This window comes from Eleutherodactylus coqui, chromosome 11, assembly GCF_035609145.1.
Source record: "Eleutherodactylus coqui strain aEleCoq1 chromosome 11, aEleCoq1.hap1, whole genome shotgun sequence".
NCBI lineage: Eukaryota > Metazoa > Chordata > Amphibia > Anura > Eleutherodactylidae > Eleutherodactylus > Eleutherodactylus coqui.
In genome coordinates this window covers 76,303,726-76,322,298 of record NC_089847.1, presented here as the reverse complement: position 1 = coordinate 76,322,298, position 18,573 = coordinate 76,303,726, and the positions used below count along the sequence as shown (strand labels likewise).

The 18,573-nt window shown below is 43.1% G+C and overlaps 1 protein-coding gene across 2 annotated transcripts in view; it reads left to right on the top strand.

The window, feature by feature from the left end:
* Positions 1–18,573, top strand: part of NFATC3 (nuclear factor of activated T cells 3) — a 143,734-nt gene that overhangs the window by 54,728 nt on the left and 70,433 nt on the right. For both annotated transcript variants that reach the window (XM_066582674.1, XM_066582675.1), the window contains 3 exons: positions 7,607–7,665; positions 7,802–7,928; positions 14,119–15,150. In XM_066582674.1, coding sequence (XP_066438771.1) covers positions 7,607–7,665; positions 7,802–7,928; positions 14,119–15,150 — 1,218 coding nt within the window. The remainder of the gene's footprint in view (positions 1–7,606; positions 7,666–7,801; positions 7,929–14,118; positions 15,151–18,573) is intronic.

Below are 18,573 nucleotides of genomic sequence, written 5' to 3'. Positions count from 1 at the left end.
AGCCAGTTGACTTATTAGTATGCTTTTTTTTTTTGAGTGTCAAATGAAATATAAGTACTTAAAATAAACCAATGCAAACATGTAGAGCGTACAAACTCCATGCAGATGTTGTCCTTAACCCCTTCAGTGGCACACCCGGAAATTTTCCGGGACGAGCTCCACTGCCTGTAGTGATATAGCTCGGAAGATTTCCGTCTGTTTCACTATGGGACCTGCAGAGCACAATGCCTTAAAGGGGTTGTCCCGCGCCGAAACGGGTTTTTTTTTTTTTCAACAGCCCCCCCGTTCGGCGCGAGACAACCCCGATGCAGGGGTTAAACAAGAAAACCGGACAGTGCTTACCTGAATCCCCGCGCTCCTGTGACTTCTTACTTGCCTGCTGAAGATGGCCGCCGGGATCTTCTCCCTCAGTGGACCGCAAGGCTTCTGTGCGGTCCATTGCCGATTCCAGCCTCCTGATTGGCTGGAATCGGCACGTGACGGGGCGGAGCTACAAGGAGCCGCTCTCCAGCACGAGCGGCCCCATTCAGAAAAGAAGACCCGGACTGCGCAAGCGCGTCTAATCTGGCGATTAGATGCTGAAAATTAGACGGCTCCATGGAAACGAGGACGCTAGCAACGGAACAGGTAAGTGAAAAATTTCTGATAACTTCTGTATGGCTCATAATTAATGCACAATGTACATTACAAAGTGCATTAATATGGCCATACAGAAGTGTATAGACCCACTTTGTTTCGCGGGACAACCCCTTTAAGCTGTGGCATTGTGCTCTGCCTGCAGAGTCCCTCATAGAACAGCTCAGGACTTTGAAAAAAGAAGCAGGGAGAAATTACTGATCTGCCGGCAATCTCCCGCTTCTATTTTCAAACTCCTGCACTGGTTTGTCTACAGGTTGCCATAGAGGCCAGCCGATGGTCTCTGTGGCAGGGTTAGGGCTGGTGCTTGGCTGTTAAAGGATAGCCGGGCACCAGCTCTTACACAGCAGAGAAGGGAGAAAACCTCCGATATCTGCTGTTAACCCTTTGCATGCCGCAGTCTATGCGACAACGGCATGTAAAGGGCTGTCACCATCGGACCCCCGGAATGTAATCAGGGGGTCCTGATGGGTCTCTGTGGAGGTCCCTTAAATGGACAAAGTGTTTTTAATAATAAAAAAAAAAAGATAAAAGTAAAAACACTTTTTTTCTCCCTTTACTTTGTAAAAAATTAAAAACAAAATTATACATCCCTGCGTCGTAATGGCCCAGAGAAGGAAGTACATTATTTAACCCCTTAATGATGTGCCCCCCCCCTTTTTTTTTTTCTTTCCCCCCCCCCTTTTCTTTTTTTTCCTCCCCTTGTTTAAGAAAAAATCATAACTCCTTTATTTATCCTTTGACGTCACTGTATGGGGGCTTGTTTTTTGCAGAACGAGTTGTATTTTTCAATGGTGCTACCTTCCACCATCTTTCAGTGCGTCTTGCTTCTACGGCGCACAAACTGCAACAAAAATGACATAATAACTTTGTTCTATGGGTTGGTATGATTACTACAATACCAAACTTGTGGAGTTTTGGGGGTTTTTTTTGCTGTAGTACTTGCATTTTTTTTTTCAAAGACACCTTATATTTTATAACTTATTTTCTGACACATCTGTGCACAATAACTTTAATTTTTCTGTCAACATAGTTGAGCAAGGGCTCATTTTTTTGCAGGATGTCCTGTAGTTTCCGTTAGTACTAATTCGGAATGCATACGACTTTTTGCTTTTTTTTTTTTTTTTTTTATATTGCATTTTTTTCTGGGAGACGGTGACTGAAAGTGCATTTCTGGCGTTTTTTGTTTTTTTTTCCAGACTACGTTCACCGTGTGGGGGTAAATAATGCACTACTTTGATAGATTAGACTTTTACAGACGCGGCGATACCAAATATGTATTTTTCTTATGTTTTTATATTTTTTTTTAAATTATAGATATGGAAAAAAAAAGGGTGATTGAAACTTTTATTACTTTTTTTTTTTTAACTGCGAAAAGTCGCAAAAAAAACCAAAAACTTTTTCAATTTCAATTTGGTATTGGCATAATCGTACTGGCCTGTATAATTACTTTTATACATTATCTATACTGCTTAGAGAATGCAGTGAAAAATAAAAAAAACATGCCAGAATTACAGATTTTCTTAATCTTGCCAGTAGGAAAAATGGAATAAAAAGCGATCAAAACTTTACATGTTACAAAAAAATTAGATAAAGGAAGACTGGAGTTCATCCCGCAAAAAACGAGCCCTTCTAGAGCTCTGGCAATAGAAAAATAAAATGAATACGGCTCTTGGAATGTGCCGACACTGAAGCAAACCTTTAAGAAAAAAAGAATGTTTTAAATGTACAAAAGTAGCAAAACATAAAAAAACCTGTAAAAACTTTATCGCCGGATTCGTGTTGACTCCAAGAATAATGTTATCACACTATTCTGAACGCCGTCAAAATGAGATACAAAAAATAAATGGCAGAATTTCTTTTTTTCCCCCAATCTCCCTACAAATGTTTTCACAAAAGTTATGCAATACATTATATATACCCAAAAATGATGCCATCAAAAAGTACAACTTGTCCCGCAAAAAACAAGCCCTCATATGGCTGTGTCAATGGAAAAATTAAAATGTTATGGCTCTTGGAACGTGACTGGAAGATAAGTTGAAATTAAATTATTGGCCCATTTAAAAAACCTGCCTTGGTGGGTCTGACAGGGTGGTAAGAAATCTGCCACTCAAAGGGGTTAATCAGATTCAGAGCCAAGACCCCAATGCTACAAGCCAACAGTATAGACCATGGAGCCATCATGATGCTCATATTATTTTTTGTTTTCTTCATATGGATGTACTTGTAGTCTAATTATGCTTTTCTTAACGCAGGAGGACATAAGTACCTCCCCTAATTGTAACAGGCTCTCATTGTCTAAATCATGGAAGAGCGTTATAAAGGACGTTTGACAGAGGGAGCAGTTAGCTGTCAGTCGGTCAGTGCCCTGTTATGAGATGGCAAGGTGTACATGATAACCAAGATCTGACATAAATCCCCAGCTCTGCCAGGTCGTGCTTGTCCATGTTAAGTTGATTAGCAAAAATGCTTTGGCAACATTCGCTTTGGCATAAGACAGAGCCATTCGGCCAGAGGATACCCCCTTTCCTGCTTCCTAAACAGAGCAGGAAAACGGAATCCCTGCCGCAGAAGTGAAAGCAGCCTTTTAGTTCAGTAAAGTTTAATAAAATAAAGTCTGTCCAAAAAAATGATTTTTATTTAAAAAGCAAAAGTAGAAGAAAATACATTATTTCAACTACATTGCACATGGGAAGATTGGGTGTTTAATGAGGATTAGTCACCCATAATGAGTGCTTCAATTTCATACATTTGGAAATGGGGAATCAAGGTGGTGAAGTGATCAAGAACTGGTCGGGTGGAGTGAAGAGCCTCCACTCATACGAAGCGTTCTAGGACATGGGGAACAGAACTCTTAAAGAAAGGGATTGTGAACAAGAGTACTGCGGCGATAAATTGCAAAGTGCCTTATGTAGAAAAAATGCCTCCTTGTCCATCCTGCCTGTTCTCAGACCAGGTGTTATGGGTGAAGTGTAGCCTGCCATAAGCTAGAGCAGCAGGAGCAGCTTGGACTGGTGAATCCAGATTTCTGCAGGAGCCAGCAATTTCAGGGATTTTGCAACAAAGTCATGAATGACAGAGTTGATTGCATGCTGACTGAACTTTGTTAAAGAAAACAGGAGAAAACCTACAGCTAAGGCTAATTTCACACAGGCGAGCGCAGTATCGGGCCGTAAAGCTCTGCCCAATACCGTGCTCGGAAACGTGATTTAGCCGCAGATGCGAGGCGGTTTTCTTTAACAAACTCCTCCCATCACTTCAGGTAGAGTAGCGATCCTCTGGTGTGGCTCTCAGCCGTGCCGGAGAATCAGCAAGTTTCCCCTGTTATTTTCAATAGAAAACCTCGCATTGCACTTGTGTGCACATTGTATGCCACGGGAACGCCAAAGATGGGACACGTCTTGATTTTTATTTATTTTTTCTCGCAATGAGGGGGGGGGAAAATCACTTGTGTATAGGATCCCATTCAAAAGAATAAAGTTTATATTTGTGCGTCTCGCAATGCCCAAACTCGTGCTTTTCTCACTGCCATGTGAAAGTAACCTAATATTTATCGGCTTCGGAGGGTTTCTATGAGGCAGATGAGTTGAAATCTACAGTAGATGGTGGACCAGGGTTAGGGAATTTATTTCCTCTGTAGTACATTGGGGGTGGCTTGTGGTGACTGGGGAGCTGTATAGTACATGGGAACTGTGATGACTGGGGCTGTAATAACTAGAGGCATATATAGTACACGAGTGGCCTGTGATGGCTGGGTGAACATTTGTATATATTATACAATAATTATCTCAGGCTGCACCCCATCATTCTAAGGGCTCCTGCACACTGGGGAGTGTGATATCTGGCTGCGATTCACGGCCCAATATTGCCCTCTCAATCCTTCTGTAAACCCCTGGAAACAGCCTCGCATCAGTGGGGGGTTCCCTTCATCCTGCCCTGGCTGTCACAGCTGCAGAAGGAGATCACAATGTTCTCCCACTGTTTTCAATGGGGCCAGTGCTGCTGCCACCAGTCCCATTGAGAACATGTGGAAATCCCTGAAAGCGACAGCCTTTCATCCATGTGGGGCTGAAAGAATTCACAGGGATTCAGGGGATTGCGATGTCCTCCAGTTGTTTTCAGTGGGGCCCGCTCTGCTGCCGCTGGGGCCCATTGAAAGTGATGGACGATGTCGCAAATAGAAAAGACATGCTGCCGTTTTTTTTAAATTTTTTTTTATTTTTTCCTCACGCAGCATCGCAGGAATGAAAAGATCGCGAATGAGAATAAAATTATTGAAATTCATTGGTTTCATTATCTTGTGTTTTTACTGAATCTCACATCGCGAGAAAATCATGCTATTTTCTCGCCATTGTGAAGGAGCCCTAATTGGGATGCTGTATAGTACATGAGTTGTGACCTGCATAGTAGAAGGGAGCTGTGATGATTAGGGGACTGTATAGTGCTGGGGGGCTTTGATTGTGTATTGCATCAGGGACTAGGAGGCTGTGATGACTAAGAGGATGTGTAGTACGTGGGAGAAGGGGGCATTTGTGCTGTGGTGATTGGTGGGATAGGAACTCGAGGCTTCAGTGTATATAACTTTTGAAGTTCAAATCCTGGTCTTTCCCATAACTCATGTGCATGCACAGCAGTTCCTAAATCTGTACTAATCCACAGAATTGCTCTATATAATTCTGTTAATCGGTATTAAAGAATTGTTGTGCATGCAATAACCATGTGCGAAAAGAAAAGTGTCCTGGTTCTCCTTTCAGGTTGCATTCACACTTGCACAATTTTGTATTTCCGTTCTTTGTGTTCAGTCAGATAAAAATAACTGAAGAGCCAGATCTGACACATGACTGGACAGGAATGGTGCGCAACTGACCGCACCGATTCTAGTGGGCTCTACGAGTTCCATCAACTCGCCTTGCAGTTTCCTTTACTAATTGACACAGCATGCTGAAGTGTTTTTGTCCAGGATTTGTGCAGATAAGGCAGAGATTTAATTTGACTTTATATCCTAAAATATTTTGCTAACTTTTCTTAATTCACATCGCCCACCCTAGTATAAAGTATTGGGGGAAAAACACTGGTACTGGTGTATCTTGTCTACACCGGATGCCAGGGTTTGCCAGTCCTCAGTTGAAGGCAATGCCCCCAGCGGCTGATTGGCTGCCGCAGACGTGGCCTCATGAGCTCTTCCTGCTGCCTAATACTCCCGGCACTAAAGCTGCGGCTGAAACTTTAGCGAGGGGCCGAGTTGCACGATCTCCATTGGCTGCCAGCCTGCTGCTGTGAGTGTCTACCTTCCCTACCGACCCCGCAGATGCGAGTGTTGTCTCTGCGTTTCATACCCACTGCCCACCCCGCTGTCAGTGTGTCTGCAATGGCCCTGGTGTCAGTGTAATAGTTGCTAATTGGGCAGCTGTCACAGTTCCCTGCCCCACTGCGATCTCCGCTCCCTGCGCCTTGGGCTTGCACTCTGCTCCCCCGGCCGCCCTTGAATGCATGGTCCGGCGCTAGCAGATAATGGAGACAGTGGAGAAGGACCCATGACAGCGCCGACCTGTTGATACGCACGATTTTCACATATTCAGAGCATGAATGTGTATAAAAACGCTGCTCATATGCAATGTATTCCATATGGGCAGCACAGCACATGCAGCCTATACAAATGATATGCATTGTCTGCATGCTGGGGTGCATGGATCAATGAAGGTTCATGGACTCCATTCACTGTGATATGCGACCATGCAATGGACATGTAATACATGGTGAAAACACAGTCACGGACATGAGCCCTAAATCTATCATGTTTCAGTATTTTTGCACAATAAAATACTTCAATTACCTCTTCTTTTTTTCTTCTTTGTGTCCCCATATTCGGAGAGCCAGAGCTTTGTATGTTTTCCATATACAGAGCTCCGTCGGCACTTCAATTGGCATTTTCACTTTTACATATGACTGTTTTTAAACAATGCAAGGTAACAAAATAGCTACTATGGCTTTGGTTTCTAGTTGTCTGTCTTTTTATGATCATACAGGATAAACGTTATCCTATTTTCATAGTTTGGGTTGTTTCAAATGTGGCACTATGAATTTAGGTTTAGTTTTTAAGTTTTTAATTTTTCCATACTGAAAGGCTTAACATATGAAAAATTGCCATTCTCTGAAATTTCAGAGGCATACCTAATGGATTCATGTAGCTTTAGTGTTTGGACATAGATTACCCACGTCACATGAAATGGCATTTATTTGTAATGAAATGGGAAAATAGACAGCAGCAGAGAGAATGAGTTATTAATAGAGATGAGCGAGCGTACTTGGAAAAGCACTACTCGCTCGAGTAATTTGCTTTATCCGAGTATCGCTGTGCTCGTCCCTGAAGATTCGGGTGCCGCTGCGGCTGACAGGTGAGTCGCAGCGGGGAGCAGGGAAGAGCGGGCGGGAGAGAGCAGCTCCCCGCTCCGTGCCGGCACCCGAATCTTCAGGGACGAGCACAGCGATACTCGGATAAAGCAAATTACTCGAGCGACTAGTGCTTTTCCGAGTACGCTCGCTCATCTCTAGTTATTAACCTTGCACAATCAATAGGTGCAGATATAATTCGGCTCATATTTGGTATAAAGTTTATTGGTTTGAACTTTGTGTATCAGATAAACGTGCGCCAATTTATTGCTTGAGCAACTTTGAGTCATACAGATGCCGCTGATGGTTTTTGACGGTATAGACTCAAATGCCCCCACACACACAGGACTCGCCGTCAATCAGCTGGGCAGGGAGAAGCCATTGGGGAGCTGCCCAGATGACGGCTCTTGTTCTCACCTCGTTTTTAAACAGTTTTCACTAAAGCTTCACAGAATTTCAGGGTAAAACATAGCTGTTTGTAGCTGGGGAGCCTGTCAGCTTGTCACGGCATGGATCTCCTGACATGCTTGTACTTGTGTGTCTCTTTCAGTGGATTTTTATTTTTTCTTATTCTTTGTAGATGGGCGGCCACAGTGGGAAGTAGAAGCAAAAATTGTGGCTGAAAAGAGACAAGTGATGGTGAGTTCTGTTTTTGTGTTAGACCTAAATCTATAGATTTTAGCGAACACGTCTTTGCAGGTTTTCGTTTATCTTCGTATATTGATCCGTGGAAGAATATAGAGATGTACTGAACAGAGTAATTGCTTCCTTTCAGAATGAAATGGTTGTTGAGATTCCTCCCTACCACAACAAGTCACTTGTGACAGGTGTGCAAGTACAGTTTTATCTATGCAATGGGAAGAGAAAACGTAGCCAGTCCCAACGATTTACCTATACACCAGGTCAGTTTACATCGCTGTGCTGTTTATGGCTTTTTTTTCCCCTTGAATTTGTTGCATAATTTTGTTTATATTTAGTTACTGTATTAATTTTATATTAAAGTCAATATAGAAAAGAAGCCTTTGAGGCAGTATATTGGATAACTAGCTGATCAGTTGGGGTCTGGCTGGGTCCCTTGTTCCATGAGAGACTGGCAAAATGAATGGCACACATTCTTGGCCACCGCTCCATTAATTTCAATGGAAGAGCCAGAATAACAGTTTCAGCATTCGGCAATCTCCAGCACTCATTGAAATGAAGACAGTGGTGGGACAAGAATGCATGCTGCTTCTCTATTCATTTTGCCTATTGGCGATTTGGTGGTGGTCCTAGCAGTTGGGTCCCCACCAAACATTTTTTTCCCCTAGAGTGTAACTTTAATATCGCCCCTTAAAAAGGTGCACATATTTGATTTGGCATTAACTATTTTCCAAGCATTGCCAATGACAGCATTTGACAATGACCGAAAAAATTTTAGCATGACGCCTCTCATCTTTCACAGATAAGCGTCTTTGGTCTAAGATGTTCTTTCTTGTCACAAAAAAGGCAATCGATGACAATATGTGGTCATTTTTTCCCCTTCTAAAAAACCACTAGTGTAAGGCTTTAGCTCTAACCCTAATACATTTGGTTGCATAGTGTAAATTATGTGAAAAAGTTTGCTAGAGAAGTGTTTCTCAACTCCAGTTCTCAAGCATCCTCAACAGGCCATGTCTTTCCACTTCTCCTAATAAATCATAGGCGATCTTATCAGGCATTGCCACAAGTTTTCTTTATGTACTGTCTTTGCTGCTGTCTCAAGTACCCTGGCCAAGATGTAATGTGGGCTGTAGGAAACTGGTAACTAGAAGACGACTGACTGTATTCTATGGAAGAGAGTTGTGGGGATGCTCTGGGACCTGCGTAGAGGTCGTTGTGCAGGGGGTAGGTGGAAGTGAGCTGTGATCAACATCTGTTAATGGTGCGTCTTTTGTTATCTGCCTCCAGCTTTATAATAGAGATGTTAAAGGGGTATTCCGGCACTTTAACTTTTTTTCTGTTGATGACTGACTGGAAGCCACGCCTTGAATCCTCACCGATCAACGGATTCCTAGGGCCACTATCCCTGAGCTCAGCGCAGAAAGCATTGATCTTAGCACAGTGGCCTGGGTTGGTATTGCAGGCGACGTTCCAGTTGACTTAAACCTCTGCCGCTGCACTATGGTCATGGCTTTCTGCTCTGACCAGAGTGACAGCAAAACCTGGTAATCAACTGATCAACGTGGATCCAAGCAGGGAGGCCCCATTAATCCATCTATTTATGACCTGTCTCTAATCGATGGAAAAATGTTAAGTCTAGGAATATCCCTTTTAAGGTGTCCCTACACCCCCCGGGGGAGAGATCACACAGACCACATCAGTGTGGAGAGGGAAGGATATCATTTAGTGTCTGTGGGACCACCACACAGGAGTGGAGACCACTGTCAGTATTAGAAGGGTAAAGCAATACAGGACTGCAACTGTGCTGATACAGGAGTTCATGAAAGCGGCATCCTTGATGCACAGCACTCCCACCCTTAAACCAAGTCTGAAACTAGGCGCACGTTGTAGACTAACTATCATGGAGTGGGAAAGTGAATGAAAGAAATGAGATTGCAGCCCAAAACGTACTGCATTGTATTTAACCTGAGTTAACTACTACCGTAATATATGTGCAGTGAAAATAAAGGGTGTCCATAGCATTTAAATTGAATTGACTTTGTGGGGAAAAGTTTTAATTTGATGTAGTTGGTGTAATCAAGTAACCTCATTATATTGCGCTTGTATTAGATTTTGGTAGATGTAATATTTTGTAGAAGAGAAGGTTCTGTTGCAGGTAACCATTTTGAACTATATTGTTGTAAAAAATATAGGCGGAAATTTTCTAAGCATGGCATTTCCTACACCGGGCTCAGTGAGATTTCCACTGGTAGACAGCACACGGAATACTTGAAGAAGCTTGTGTCTCTTCATGTACTTGGCCCACCCATGAGCCTAGACAGAAGTGTACGCCAGGTGTAGATTTCCGGCATAATTTACACCAATTTGCAGCCTAAATGATACATAAATTTGTTTGCGCCTTGCACAATAAATTGACTTTTTTTTTTTATGCCGGAATTGTGGTGTAGAGCAATTAATAAATGCTCACCATAATGGTAACCTCCAAGTATGTCCACATCTATGGGTGTTTGAACCTGGCTAAGCTAGATAGTATTTAAAAGGATTGTCCAAGCCTGAACTATTGATCTAACCTCAGGATAGGTTGCCAATAATTAACCAACTTGGCTTTGCCACCCGGGGCCTCTGGCGATCAGCTGTTTGCTGATCCACCGTCTGCTTCCAGATCTGTACATTGACAGCTCCATAAACATTGTAGTGGCCTGGGTTGGTATGGCAAGCACTGTTACCTTTGAATCCAATATAGGAAATACAGAAGGTCAGGCCTGCAGCTGTAAAGTTGCCCTTTTCAAAGCAGTTGGCTAGCTTTCTAATAGGGTGTGACACATAGGGCACGTGAAGCAGGAGTTTGACAGCATACCTGCAATATCTGTCCCTTGACCCAGTCTTGGTTTACAATGTTGCTTCCAGGTTGGTTGTTTTTTAGCACCTGTAATTTATTCAGTCATAGCTGGTCACAAAGAAATTTTGATATAGGCTGGCAGAAGGTTGTCAAGAGTGAAGATTTTATGGTTTTGATACCATTTAGTAATTTAAGGGTAATTTATCATTAAAAACTTCTGACAGATCTTAAGCCCTAGGTCTTGACACCGTACCCTACTGATTGCAGAAACAAAAAGGCAAAAGTACTCAGCTGAGTGAATTTCCCCTTTGGCTGTTGTTGGCTCTGCTTGTTACTCCTGAGCACTTCCATTCCTTTTTTTCAATGATTGTTGGGGTTCCTAGGAGCCAAATTATAACATGTCAGAAATTTAGTCTTTTTTTTTCCCCCTCAACTGATTAATCCAAAATGGTTTATATGGTAATTTAAGTATGAAATTTTATCAATTCCTCTTGAGTGTGCTGTTAAAAATGCAGAGTAGTATATGCTTAATTGGGGTAAATGAAACTCTATTAAAATGCCTCTCCATGAGGAAATGTTGGAAAATCTGCGTTTTTAGGATTTCTGACTTTGTGCTGAATCTGATGCCATTTAACCCTGTTTGTAAGCTGTCCATACATCTTAGACAAAAGTTAGCATATACAGGGTCTATCTCCCAGAGATAGTAAAGGACCTTTGAGACACAACGATTATTGCTCAAAATTTGCTCAAAAGCAGTCTTTTGAGCGATAATCGTTGCCTAAATGTGCCAATCTTTCACTGTTCGGGCAAACGACTGTTTTCAGTTCTGCTTGAAAACCGTCCTAAAGGAGAACAGCTGATAAGCAGGACTGTACATTGTGTTCTGCCATCTGAGAGCTGATTACAGCTGATAACATTGTTACAGCTGTTTTCCATTCTCTACCCCACCAGGAGAACAGCTGATAAGCAGCACTGCAGGCTGTCCGCTCTCCATGGTGCTGAATTCTCCAAGGGGAGCCCATGGCTGAGCAATGGAGCTAATTATAGAGCTGAGACCTCCTGCTGAGTTCAGTAACAGCTCCCAGAAGCTCGTTTGCATGCAGATGAAGCTAATCAAGTACTAATAGCGATTAGTGCTTATTAGGACTTTATGCAAAACGATTGCTGATATGTTGGAGGAGGCCATGATGTCTTTTCCGTGGCCCCGCCAACTTAATCTTTTTTTCTTCTTTTTTTCACACCTGCCTTTTTGCCCAGACAAACTCTTCTTAGGTTCCCTTTAACAGTAGTGGCCTTATCACGTCCCCACAGCACCATAAACTTAGTCTATGAAAGAACGGGGACACAAGAATTCTGAAGGGTCAAGTTTTTGGCCAGCGCATGGAAACTGCTCCCTAACTGTACCATAACTTGGTTTATGATGCTGTATGCGCATAACAGGTTCCCTGTAATGTGTCAAGTGAGCAGTCCCACTGTTCATGGGAGCTAGACCTAAGAGCCAATCTGTGTAAAGGGAAACCTTAAAGGGGTTGTCTCGCGAAAGCAAGTGGGGTTAAGCACTTCTGTATGGCCATATTAATGCACTTTGTAATATACATCGTGCATTAAATATGAGCCATACAGAAGTTATTCACTTACCTGCTGCGTTGCTGGCGTCCCCGTTGCCATGGCTCCGTCTAACTTCGGTGTCTTCTTGCTTTTTTAGACGCGCTTGCGCAGATCTATCTTCTCCATTCGGCTCGTCTCGGCATCACCAGCATTTTGGCTCCGCCCCCTTGTACGCGTCATCGCGAAGCTCCGCCCCCGTCACATGTGCCGATTCCAGCCTCTGATTGGCTGTGATGCCGAGACGAGCCGAATGGAGAAGATAGATCTGCGCAAGCGCGTCTAAAAAAGCAAGAAGACACCGAAGTTAGACGGAGCCATGGCAACGGGGACGCCAGCAACGCAGCAGGTAAGTGAATAACTTCTGTATGGCTCATATTTAATGCACGATGTATATTACAAAGTGCATTAATATGGCCATACAGAAGTGCTTAACCCCACTTACTTTCGCGAGACAACCCCTTTAATGAAACTTTTTTTTTCTGCTGTGCATTTTAATAAAGTATATTTTACCAGTTTTATGTTTATCTTTCTTTGGTGATTTTTGCTTGTCTAATATATAGTCTTTTGTAGATGTACAATTTATTCCTTAATCTAGTGTTTCCCAACTCTAGCCCTCAAGGCACCCCAACAGGCCATGGTTTCAGAATATCCTACAGTAAGGCCTAATGCACTCGGGGTGAGTTGAATTGCAGATCCCGCACTGGTCAGCCGGCGCTGGCGATCCGCTGCTCAATGTGCCCATTGATGTGTGTGGAGGTTCCTCCCTCTACGCACACCAGCGGATTTTATTTGCAGCCGCTATGTGCAGAAATAAAATTGCAGCATGCTCTATTTTCGGAATGGATACACAGGAACGGTTCCATTGAAGTCAGTGGAAGCCGTCCCTGCCGCGGCACTTCTGCAATGAACATTGCAGGTGTGTCGTTGATCTGCATTATCGCCTAGGCGACGGCACGGGAAGACCTGTACTGCGCATGAGCGCCGGCGGCACATCCATGTTACAGAAATTAAGGCATTCTGACAGGTACGCAGGATCACCGGCAGCGGGCACGGGTGGATTCCCCACACAGAACCCGTGCGTGTCCGTGTGCATGAGGCTTAAGAACCCCTGTGGCAATGTCTGATGCATTGACAAGAATTACATCACCTGTGCAATACTGAGGAAATCCTGTAAACATGACCTGTTGGGAAACATTTGCCATAATCCCTTAAACTGTGGTCGTGGTGGTGTTTTTTGTTTTTTTTTTGGTTCTTTCTTATTTCGATTAAGAACTCTTGGAAGGACTATTTGTGGCATATCCATACATAACTGCATTGGGCAGTGCTGCAAGACTCAGAACAGCTGCTTCGAAAAGTACGGGGCATTTTGATTACGTACCAGATTGCAATTTAATTTAGACGTTGAGTGCCATGGTGCCTTCAAACAAAGGATAAGGTGGCTGTGTGTGTGTCAGACCCCCACTGATCAGATATTGATGTCCTATCGCAAGGATAGACCATCGATTTTTAAACACTCAGATAACCCATTTAGGTGTCAATAACTATTACTGTTAACCTGTTTTAAAACTGTTTTTGGTGGGGAAAGTAACATTGTTCATGGTGACTTCAAGATCTTAGAGTTAAATCCTGGAGCATGAGTGGTAGCTACAGACCATTTCCAGAATCAATAAACGTTCCTCTGAGGCTTGCCAAATTATGTATGAGGCAATATTTGATATGGTGTGGATGGACGGCAGGAAGGTATATACAATTGGTATGCTGACAGTGATGCACTTGGGAAGAGACCCATTACCGTGTCAGTAAATACAGGTAGTTGTATAATATAATTTTCTATTAATACGGACAGGACCAATGAGGCAGGAGTGTTTTTAAAATCGGTTTTAATTGTATTTTAGCGTGAAAAAACCCACTTGAGTAACTGACTGCTATTTCATGTTTAATCACTTTTTAAAGCGTTGACGGCTGCCCTGCACATTCGTCCTGAAATATTTATTGTTTTTCCATAGTTATACTAAAAAGAGAACATACAGAAGAAGAGGATCTACCATCAACCTCTTCTGTACCTCGGCCTCATGTAGTGAGTGGATCTAATCAACAGTCGCTGCACTCCGATAGGTCTTCTGCAGATCAGAGACATAACCGTGATAATCTTATGTCCACTTTGGATCGAAATCTAGGATGCCCTGCTCAACCTGCATACTCATCCCTTGTGAATCATGGAGTTCCCTGCCATACACAAGGTAGGAACTTGAATGGGAGTGCAGAGTGCCTCCCTCCGGCGTTAAAACAGTCGTATCATGTATCAGCTTCTACCACCAGGTCTTCCTATCCATCTATGCAGTCTAATGTAATGTACAATGATGGACAGTCCAGTCTTCCGTTGAATTCAGTCCCTACTCAGGGGTATGATGCACTGTCATTTCAGCAAGAAGCAGGTATTACTCACTTGGTCAACCATGGTCATCAGTCATTGACAATGATGCAGTACCATACATCAAGATTAAGTCCTTCCACCTCATCTCCTGCCATCCTTGATCCATTGGTCCATGCAGTGCAATCATCACATCTCCAGCAGATTGGTTACTCTTGTCCAAACACTGGTCAAAGTACCATTTCATCATCCTCAAGTCAGACGATTGGACATCTACCACTTCAGCTTCCATCTGTCTCCTACCACCTGACAAAACCAGGCCATACCTCTTCCTTTACCAATGCTAATACAAATTCATTAACACACTCGCCACTGTCCAGTCCATCTTCTCCTCAAATGCAGTCTATCCCATACGAATCGCCAACACCAAGTATAAAGGCTTCATCACAATCACCCACCTCACTGGTTCATTCTGGACAACTGCCTTCTCAAACCCACAGCCCTGGACTGGGTAGCCTTCCCCACACTGTCACTCTTGGGCACCATGCAATTCAGGACTCTTCTCCGTTCCACCATGATGACACTTCATTGTCTGTTAAACCTGAGCCTGAGGATGGTGATCTGAACTTCCAGTCAATTGCTTTGCAGGACATCACTTTGGATGATGGTAAGAAATCCTGTGTTTTTCAATTGCTTATTTTTACTGAGGAACTATTCCAAATGGGCTTTCTTCGGGTCTGCTCCATGCATTGTGAGAATTATGATAAATATGTAGTTGGTTATTCATGACAAGATGATTTAATTTGTTGTTAGAATTCGACCATTTCAAGGACATTCAACAGTAATTTCAGCTGTATATACATTATGATAACTATGTATTTGACAGTGCTGGCTGTGGGAAGAGGTTTTTGGGATATTTTCTGGCAAAATCTAAAGTACAACTTTTTTACTCTTAGCTGACATTTTATTAGGGTGGCTTCACACCTGCGTCGGGGATTCCGCTTTCCTGTTCCGTTTGAAGCAAAAAACAAAGTTGTAAAACTGATTTTATGCATACATGAATTGATTAACAACCAGAATAACATTGAATAGTTTTTAATGCACCATTGATGATGATAATGCTGATGTTGACCTATATGGCGGATGTTCTGTGGATGTTCAACAGTAGAAAAATCTGCAGTAAATGCATACCGAAATCTGTATCAAAAGCCATTTGGCATTGATATTGGTACAGACTTGCAGCAAATCTTTACCCTGTCTGCTGTAGGGAAGGAGGGGGCAAGTTGTGTAAACCAGTGTTCCCCCAACTCCAGTCCTCAGGGACCGCTAACAGGTCATGTTTTCAGGATTTCCTCAGTATTGCACAGGGGATGTAATTATTGTCAGTGCCTCACACATTGCCACAGGTGTTCTTACCATAGGATATCCTGAAAACATGACCTGTTGGTCCCTGAGGACTGGAGTTGGGGACCGCTGGTGTAAACAGTCCAGAGTCTATGATCTACTTTATCCACCACTGCTCATCAATAGTTCAAAGCTGAACAACTCCTTTAAAAAGACTGTCACCATCTTTTCGCAGTCCTCTTTGAGGGCAGCATAAAGTGATGATGGGCACACTGATTAGTGATATGTCTGCATCTGTGCAGTAGTTTGGGAGAAACCTACATTTTATCAGTAGCAGCACATACACAGAGGACTACTTGAAGTACTCCTGGATATTCATGAGCTGTAGCTATCCACACCCACCTTGCTCTCAGCCACTGATGTACTGCCATATGACTATTACTGTGCATAGTGAAGGCTGCCAGTCATTGGTTGGAGGCTGGAGTAGATGTGGCTGGTCTGTAGTGCATGAATATGGCGGGCTAGTTCTCTGTGTGGCTGCTACTAATAAAATACAAGTTTTTCTAAAGCTACTGTTCAATTACATACAGCAGACATATCTTTGTAATCAGCGAGCCGGTCACTACCTTGTACTGATCTCAGTGAGGGCTGCAAAAAGATGGTGACAGATTCCCTTTAAACTCCAGGCAAAAATGTAAATGTCGGCTTTGGACCAAACTTGTGTAATACTGGGCCAAAGAAGGAATCCACTTGCCTGAAAGGGGTGCCAGTGTCTTTCGTTGCAATCTGAGCTGGCCATGGCAATGGAGCAGCACTGTGACGAAGCATGTGGCAGCCCCATAGGAAATGGTAAATATCCTTTACACAACTATCCAAAAGTGCGTTAAAAAGTGGCTACTTATGGGCCATACAGCAGTGGCCCATAGGTGGCAGCCCACTGTGAGGGTGGAAAAATCAGTGCAGCTCGTCACACCCAGCCAAACTATGGCTACACAAACTACTGGCAAAACTGGGTGGCAACTGACCGCTGCAGGTGGGCATGGTCTGGCTGTGTGTGAACAGCCACACAGTGTCCTTCCAGCCTTCACTTCATTATCTATTTAATGTGAATACAGCAACAAAACTTCTCAATACATAAATATTTTACCAGAACCAAGCTCAGATCATAACACAAATACAGTTCGTGAACAAAGCTCTTACCATAAAACTGTATTTCTTCTCTATATAGCTAGGTTTCATTCAGCATATTAAGTGCATTTTACAGATAAGTGTCCCAGCTCAACCGTGCGTCGACTTCATAGATCCCTATCATGTGAGCTTATTAAGTAAGGATCAGAGCAGAAGTTTGGGTGTACAAAGAACTTGTGGGGCCCCATAGCATAACTCAAAATTTGCCCTCCCCGGTCATAAAAATTGTTACATATTTATATCCTATCTTTTTTTTTTTCTTCAAATGCAGCAGGCTTAAACTCGACTATTGTTTAAATGTATTCTAGAACTGCTATCATACAATGTACTTAAATGCCAGCTCTACCCAGAGATAGTGATTACAGTGCAGTTACCTCCAGTGATTACAGGTGATGTCTTTATTTGGAGTCATCCAAATTCAACTTTTTTCTCTGTGGGTCCGCTGAGTTTTCTTCCAGCCATAACTTTTGCTGCCGTGACCCCTAATGAGCTGCTCAGTGCCTCCTATAGTAACAATGTGCCCACTTTGGGCCCCCTAAGTAGAAGTGCCCCTGGTGTTGTCCCACTAAGTAATAGTACCTCTGCTGTGATGTCACTAAGTAGTGAAGTACCTGTTGTGGTCCCACTAAGTAATAGGATCTGTCTGTAGCCGCAGTTAGTAATGGGACCTCCCTGCTGTGGTCTCATTAATAGTGTTATATCTGTGGCTCCACTAAGTAATGGGGCATCTGCTGTGGCTTCACAAAGTAAGACCTTGCTGTGTCCCCAATTTAGTAATAGGATCTCATTTGTGGCTCCAAATAGTAATAGGATCCCTCTTTGTTGCCCCATTTATTAATGGCTTATGTCAACAGACTGAGGCAAAAAAAAAAACTGGCGCAACTTTCCAAATAAAAATGCTTATAAATGATCAGTGAAGGTCAAAACTCTTTATCCCAAAAAAAAGGCAGGAATAAAACATGTTTCGAGGCAAGTAGCCTCTTCATCAGTACCTTTGGGATGCAGGCTAAAGACGGAAGTGAGAAATTCTGGAAGGAACAAGGGAGGGAAAATGAAAAGGAGAATTAACAGTGATAAATAAATACATTCTGAAAAAACATACCGTATATACTCAAGTATTAGCAGAGTCAATAGGTTTTACCACAAAAAACTGCTAAAACTTATTGACTCAAGTATAAGCCTAGCTAGACTTGAGTATATACTAGGTAAAGAAAAAATGCAATACTCACCTCCCAGCCGGCGTCTGTGTCCCCAGCACGATGGTCTCCCCGGCGGTGTGGCAAGCTGCTTGAGAATTCTCCCTGTTGTCATCTCCCTGCTCGGCTTTGAATTTCCCCGCCGTCAGCGCTGTGTAAGTAAGTGCTGTGATTGGAGCGAGCGCCAGCCAATCACAGCTGGCAGTCGATAAACCAATCACAGCCATTCAGTGATGTCATCCACTGAATGGCTGTGAATGATAGAGCCTCGGCTGTGATTGGCTGGTGCTCGATCCAATCACGACGCTTACCTACACAGCGTTGATGGTGGGAGAATTCAAAGCTGAGCAGGGAGATGACAG